The 7500-nt window shown below is 46.7% G+C and overlaps 1 protein-coding gene across 13 annotated transcripts in view; it reads right to left on the bottom strand.

Annotated features, from left to right (window-relative positions):
• EBF3 (EBF transcription factor 3) overlaps positions 1–7500 on the bottom strand; it is a 128680-nt gene that overhangs the window by 38337 nt on the left and 82843 nt on the right. For all 13 annotated transcript variants that reach the window (XM_030941392.1, XM_010388627.2, XM_010388626.2 and 10 more), the window contains exons 7-8: positions 4177–4258; positions 1–34 (exon numbers count right to left, since the gene is read on the bottom strand). The exon at positions 1–34 is cut by the window's left edge. In XM_030941392.1, coding sequence (XP_030797252.1) covers positions 1–34; positions 4177–4258 — 116 coding nt within the window. The remainder of the gene's footprint in view (positions 35–4176; positions 4259–7500) is intronic.

Consider the following 7500-nt stretch of genomic DNA (forward strand, 5'->3'; position numbering starts at 1 on the left):
GGCCGTCCACGTTGACTGTTGTCGATACAACAACCTGCAAAGATGAAGTGGATTTGAAAATGGAATTGGCAAAGGAAAGCACAGCCCCCTGTTAGGCAAAATAAAAGCCATCTTAAATACTGCAGAGCACAAGGAAACTTCACGTGTTCCTGGACACTGTTGATTGATGTGTGTTCACAGCTTTTTTGGCTAATAGGGGTGGGTGGGTTGTTTTGTTTTGTTTTGACTCAAGATTGCTTCTCTTCAAAACCTGCTCCACTAATTACAGTTTAATCTCCTATTATGCTAACAAGTGAATTCAATTCAGAGAAATATTCTTCTAGCCATTAGCTTCAGAAACACCCCTCTAGCCACTCATTTTAAAGCTGCTGTTTTGATTGATCTGTTCACATATTGATTAGATAGTTTATCTAATTAAAATGAGTTCACTTGAGACCGGCCTCCCTTGAAGAGCTGGGAGGATTCAGAGTTGCCCCAAAAAGGCTTCATAAATCAGGAACATTCCTACTGCCCACATTTTATCAGGAAATGATCCCTGGGTCAATTTTACAATTACATTTAATGTCTGGTAATGAACTTTTTTGCATCTGAAAAGACCGAGTTGAATATGAATAGTGGCGGCGTTTTCAATCCTGGAAAGGTATCCTTTCTCAAGTTCATTGCAAAGGCTGGCAAGGACCCTGGGATACCAAGGGAATGTCCTCTCTGTTTCGGTAAGAGGCTTCCATTCTTAGGTCCAGGCACAAAGGATGTCTAGGGAAGAGATGACACATCAGGCCCTCTTCAGCCCTCAGCTGCCTCGTGGTAGAGGGAGAAACGAAAAGGGCCAGGCAGGGATGGCCTTGCAGACTCCATAGACCTGCCCAGGTGAGCTTGCCACAAACATCCAGAAATGGCACCCGTGAATGGACCCAGGAACCGGGAAATGACAACCTGGCCCTGAGTTTTCTCTAACAGAGGGGGTGCATTCATCCCGGCCTAGCTGGAGCTGCAAAGATCTGAGGCCAGGTTTTATCTGGGTGTTGCAGAAGCACTCCTGGGGCTTGAGCCCAGCTCCGACCTGAAGGAGGTGTGGCTCTCTGCTACAGTTTGGGCACACTCGGCCATGTCTTTGGGTCAGCACCACCCGAGGGAACCACAGCCCAACAGAGAATTGTGCGGCAGGTGCAGGTGAGTGGGGAACCTGAAGGGGCTCCTAGTCAGGGTTCACCTTCCCTGCAAGGCCCAGACAAAACACACCATGCAAAATGAGCTTAAAAGCCAAGGCCACCGCAGGCCTTAGTGAATCACGCCATCTCAGTTTGGGTCAGCACATGTAAGGAATCCCCTGCACCAACATAATTGGGAAAACCATGGGGAGGGGCGCACAGGGGGTGTATACAGGCGATCTCTGTACTTTCTGCGAAATTGTTTTGTAAGCCTAAACTTCTCTAAGAAAAATAAAGCCCATTAATAAAATAATTAAACTAGTTACCTAATACAAAATGAATACAATTCATTGTATTCAATGAGTCATGGAATATAAAATAATTAAAAGCAAACATACAAATAAGTAGTATTTTAAGGGGCTTAATAAACCAAAGCTATACGTTTATATACGAATACATGTGCGAGTGATTTTTTTTTTTTGAGACAGAGTCTCGCTCTGTTGCCCAGGCTGGAGTGCAGTGGCACAATCTTGGCTCACCCTAACCTCTGCCTCCCAGGTTTAAGCGATTCTCCTTCCTCAGCCTCCCAAGTAGCTGGAATTATAAGCGCTGCCACTGCACCCGGTTAATTTTTTTGTATTTTTAGTAGAGACCGGGTTTCATCCTGTTGGCCAGGCTGGTCTCGAACTCCTGACCTTGTAATCCACCCGCCTCAGCCTCCCAAAGTGCTGGGATTACAGGTGTGAGCCAACGCGCCCGGCTGGCTTTTTCGTTTTAAATCTCAGACTCTACCAGACGATGATGCAGCAGGGGCAGTACACAGGGCATCCCACCCAAGCGCCCTCATCAGAGGCAGCTTCCCTGGCATTTCTTCCCCTTGGCCACTGCCAGGATTGTTGAAGTCACAACAGTGTCAAGCCGCCCAGAACCTCAAAAGGTTGTAAGTGCTGCCCCAGCAACCCAGATCCAGCCTTGGGTATCTCAGCACCTTCCTTTTTTGACCACTGCCCCCTGACTTTGCCCTTTGCAGCCGTGGTGGGAGGTGGCTGTGCTGCCCCTTTAGTACCACTAGTGGGCCTGGCAGCCTCTGCCTGGAGAAGCCAAGGTCTGTTCCTGGTCACCCAGGTGCCCCCCTCGTGGTCTACCTCCCAGGCCCAGCCCTGGGCGTTGAAGACACTCTACAAATCCATTATCTGCATATGATGCAAAGATGCATAACTAACACTGAGGTGCAGACTTAACCCTTTTTACATTCCTAAACATGATAGGTTAAAGAAACACGAAAAAGTAAAAACAAATTTAAAAAGTTTTTAAAGACACAGGCTTTACTGTCACCTACATCTAGGTCAGTCACAAAGGGAAAAGAGTGCAGTTCAGCAGAGACAGCAGGCAAGCTGTGCTCTGTGCCTCACCTGGGCCGGCCCTGCAGAGCACCTGCAGAAAGCTGCTGACACTGTGAAAGCAGCTGAAACTATCGTGTAAGCCCTGCCATCTTCCTAGGTCCAGTTACACCTTCTGAGAGGCATGGGGCTCAGCTAAAGAGACCAGAGGAAGTTCTAGTAACTACGGGGTCTGCAGTCAACCACGAGATCACCTGTGACTGACGCTGTGTTCGGTCATCGGTGAGACAAAGGACCCAGTCCCTCAGCCCTGCGTGACCTCCATTCTGCTTAGAAGGATCAATATCACCAGTGCCCTGTGAAGCCTAGTGCGTGACCAATGAAAGCAGGCCCAACTGTGTGCAAGGAACACTGTCTCCAGCTGCAGACATGAAAGTGGGCAGGGCCAAAGAGCCCGCCTCCTCTGCCCAGCTGACCGGGCAGGCACGGAGACAGATGTCATGTGATCCACTACAGGATTGAGGCATAAGTTAAATTTCTGAAAAATGCTTTGAGCTATTTGATGGGAAAATCGTGTAAATCCCAAACAGGGATCATTCTGCTCCTGGGTCATTCATCCAAGCTAGCGGTCATTTCCATTAGCCGCCAAATTCTTCTCTGGCTGGTTTTGTATTTCAGCCCACAATATTTTTACAGTTAAAATTAGCAAAATCATCCAATGTGTTTACCCTTAAGTAGCTTCCTAATCATTCACAAAAAGGCAAGAAAAACATGAATCTATCATAATGGTACATAAATCTATCATAATTCATCCCTGAACCCCCCAGCCACCCCCTCTGTATCTGTCTTTTAGATAAAATCTTCTGGGGCAAACCAGAGACAGGACTTAGCCTGGGTTTAGGAGCCGACTAGCAACTAGGCACGGAAGGTGGGCAGTAAGAACACAGTAAACCTCAGGGGAAGGAAGCTGAGGCCGGGAAGACACTCTAGCAGTTGCAGAGGTCTATACTAAGCAGGTGCAGATCCCTCTATGAGGACGGTCTCAGATCTGAAGTATTCCCAAAAGACTGCATTATAGTTCTCTTCCCACTGAAAATCAATCCATCAATCAATCCCAAAAGAAGCACTTCTGGGCCGGGCACGCCTGTAATCCCAGCACTTTTGGAGGCCAAGGCAGGCGGATTACTTGAGGTCAGGAGCTCAAGACCAGCCTGGCCAACATATTGAAACCCCATCTCTACTAAAAATACGGGGTGTGGTGGTGCGTGCCTGTAATCCCAGCTACTCAGGAGGCTGAGGCAGGAATCCCTTGAATCTGGGAGGCGGAGGTTGTAGTGAGCCAAGATTGCACCACTGCACTCCAGCCTGGGCTACAGAGCAAGACTCTGTCTTAAAAAAAAAAAAAAAAAAAAAAAAAAAAAAAAAAAAACCTTCCACATGGCCATGTTTTCAAAACTGATTTCACTCTGTTGTGCCCACATTGGACTTGATGAATCTGGCATACTGAATATACCAGATCATTCTTAAAGCATTTTATTTGCATATTTTTATCAAATGCACCAATTCTAGTTTGCTTCCAAGCCCTTAAAGAACTCAAGATTACTTCCTGAACAGTTGCAAAATCAGAGAATTCAAATTTCATATAAAAACTCAGGACCGCGGTCCACGTGTCTTTGAGAAATGTATACCTGGAACCTCCGCATATCTCGAGGGTTGCCTGCATTCTTCAAACAGTTCTGATTGCACTTGAGGAAAAACTTTAGAAAGAATCTATAAAAGATACAAAAAGATGATATTTATTAGGGTTATCAGACAAAAGACTCAAACTTTTTAAAAGACACTCTTGGCAGGGAGGAGTGGAGACTCAACCTCACAGCTTCCACACCTCCCTCTAGGGGGCGACATTGAGAAGAGGCTCTGAGAGAGGCGGGGAGGAGGCACCCAGAAATAGCCACACAGGAGAGCAGCAAGTTGCATTTGCCTTGACGCTAGGAATGTCCAAGCTTTATGATAATAGCTGTGACTTTCGCATTGGCATTTCTTGGCTCAATCTTTGCACAACTGCCCATTAACCACGGGGGAAACAGCCACCCCAGACAGGTCTACCATCTCCAACCACTAAAAAATGAAGGATGCCTGGTTAAATTTGAATTTTGGATAAGCAAAACATAATGTCCCAAAGCATAAGCCTCAATAAAAAATTGCTGTTGACCTGAAATGGAAATTTCACTGGATATGCTATATCTCATCTGGGCAACCCTAATTCCAGAGGCTATCACTGCCTAAGCAAACATACTTCTAAATATGGGTTTTAAGAGTTACAGTAGCGCCTGTAATCCCAGCACTTTGGGAGGCTGAGGTGGGTGGCTGACTTGAGGTCAGGAGTTTGAGACCAGCCTAGCCAACATGGTGAAACCCTATCTCTACTAAAAATACAAAAATGAGCCAGGTGTGGTGGCACACACCCATAATCCCAGCTACTCGGGAGGCTGAGGCAGGAGAATCGCTTGAACCCAGGAGGTTCAGTGAGCCGAGATCGCACCACTGCACTCCAGCCTGGGCAACAGCTGAGGCTCTGTCTCAAAAAAAGAAAAAAAAAAGAGTTACAGTAGGTACAGCTCTTAAGAAGCAATTGGGGGGCTGGGGCAGAAGAATCACTTGAACCCAGGAGGCGGAGGTTGCAGTGAGCAGAGATTGCGCCACTGCACTCTAGCCTGGGCAACACAGCAAGACTCTGTCTCAAAAAAAAAAAAAAATCTAAGAACTGATTGGGAGGCATATTGTTTTAACCAAGAATTCTTGACACGGTAATGAAACTATTGCTGAGGCAGAAAGCAAGGAGCAGCAATCTGCAGGGCTGGAGAGGTGAGGCTGAAGCGAGCGTATTTCCATTTCCTGCCATGCCTTGCCCTTACGTTTCATGGCATGAAGATTCAAGGGTCCTGACAGTGTGTTGAGATGCTGTAACTAAAACGTCATCATGTTACCCTCCCCATTCCTGCATGCTCAGTGACACTGCAGGAGAGCTGGCTTCCAGTCTGAACTCGAAGAGCCTGGGAAACCAGGCTCTAACACCACCCACGGGAAAAGCGGGTTGGGGGGTCTCTCCCTGCGCACCCTCCGCCTCAACTCGAAAAGGCCACAACCAAGAGGTCCCAGAGCTTGGGTCTGTGCTGACATACCCACTCTCTGCAAGCGGCCAAGCATCCTGTCCAGCAAGGTCATCAACACAAACCTTTCTCTATTTTCTCCCAAACTATCGTCTGTCCTACTTGGTGATTATTAATTTTTGATGAAGTTTCACATAATTTTCTTACATCCAAAGTTCCTTGCTGGCAATTAGAATATCAGAAAATGAAAAGACTCGACTGACCAAGACTCATCTCTCTAAGTGCACTCCCCGCATATCCTGGATGACTTCTTACTGTGGCAGAAGAAAATCCAATTGATGGGGGAAAGAATTGTGGCCACTTAAATTTTCTTGCATACCATGAGGCCTCACCATTTTAGGCCCGAATTTACATCTTTTATTAACTCACCTCACCTATACACTTAGCTCAAAATGCCTCTTCACACCATCTGCCATCAGCATACAGTAAGTCACTTGATATTCCACCCACCAATTTTTCCTAACAACCACTGTGCAATTAAACTCCACACGTTCTGCAGCGAGGTAAATTAGGCGCACCTGCGGCCACACTGCATTTGAACTGCATCAGAAAGGGCCTAACAAGGTGAGGGTGCCACAAAGTTATCGTCCTGTCAGGCAATTAGGTTTTCACTTCGGGGACAGCAACACCGTGCAATTACACCACACATTACCACCCGGCTAATCTTCGGAGCAGGCACCGGTCCGAGAAGCTGCTCATCTGCAAATGTACCTGCAAGGAGCCATCTCCAGGAGCTTTGTTTGTGATTTGAGAGATTTTTCCCCCTCCAGAGAAGGTTTCTTTAAATTTCTTGATGTCTTTTAGACAGTTCACCCTTTCACCTCCAAGAGAGCAGAGCGGGTTTTGATGATACCCGAACTAGCCCTCACTCAGCACTGTCATGAAGAGCTGTGTTTGGCATTCTTAGGCCTTAACTGTCATCCTCTGCAGAAATCAGCAGGACAAAGTTGAGTCCTGGACCCCAAAAACATACTAAGCATACCCAGGGTCAAGTCAAGCAGGTGCAGATACACACCTATGCACACATACACACGTTGCCCACACATACACACACATGCCCACACATACATACACACACATGCCCACATGCCCACACATGCGTACACAAACACATGCACACATGCAGACACACACATGCACATGCAGAAACATGCACACACATGCACACACACGCATTCTTGCTTGCTCACTCCCTCTCTCTATTTTGTATGTGGCAATGATGGCTTCTGCTTCTATCCAAACTGCCTAAAGAGCAGTGCAAGTACTTGAGAAAGAGCTGTCGTGCACAACCCTAGAGACCAGGATCCTTTTTGACCACACAGGTCCCAGTGACACAAATAAAGTAAGCTCAACAGTCAAGTGGCTCCATGCCAGGTTCCTGGGGCATCTATAGGGATGGACAGAGGGGAAGCCTCAGCAGAGAGAAAGAGGAGCTCTGCACTTACCTCTTACCCTAGTTTTGGTCATGTCTGACTTGGGGATTCAATTAGGCCTCTGCAAGGTGGCTGGCACCATATAGCAGGTGCATGACTCTGACACTGTACAGAGTTACACACGGAGCAAATGTATGCTTTCAACGAGGAGGTGCTCAGTGAGCCACACGATTTCAGTGTTTGGGGAGGGGGTGAGAAAATTGAATGCCCAACATGCAAAGTCAAAAGGTAATTCCCATCCTTTACTCAATTACCCTTTAATTGGCTTTTTCCTAAGGAATATCTGACAACCACTTTACATATCTCACTTCTAGAGTCTGGTACACAAAGAATTTAATACTCTTGTTATGAAAGGAAAAATCTTTCCTATGTCAGAAAATCTTTGGCTTTAGCACCAATAAACTCTTTA

Source organism: Rhinopithecus roxellana, chromosome 11, assembly GCF_007565055.1.
Source record: "Rhinopithecus roxellana isolate Shanxi Qingling chromosome 11, ASM756505v1, whole genome shotgun sequence".
NCBI lineage: Eukaryota > Metazoa > Chordata > Mammalia > Primates > Cercopithecidae > Rhinopithecus > Rhinopithecus roxellana.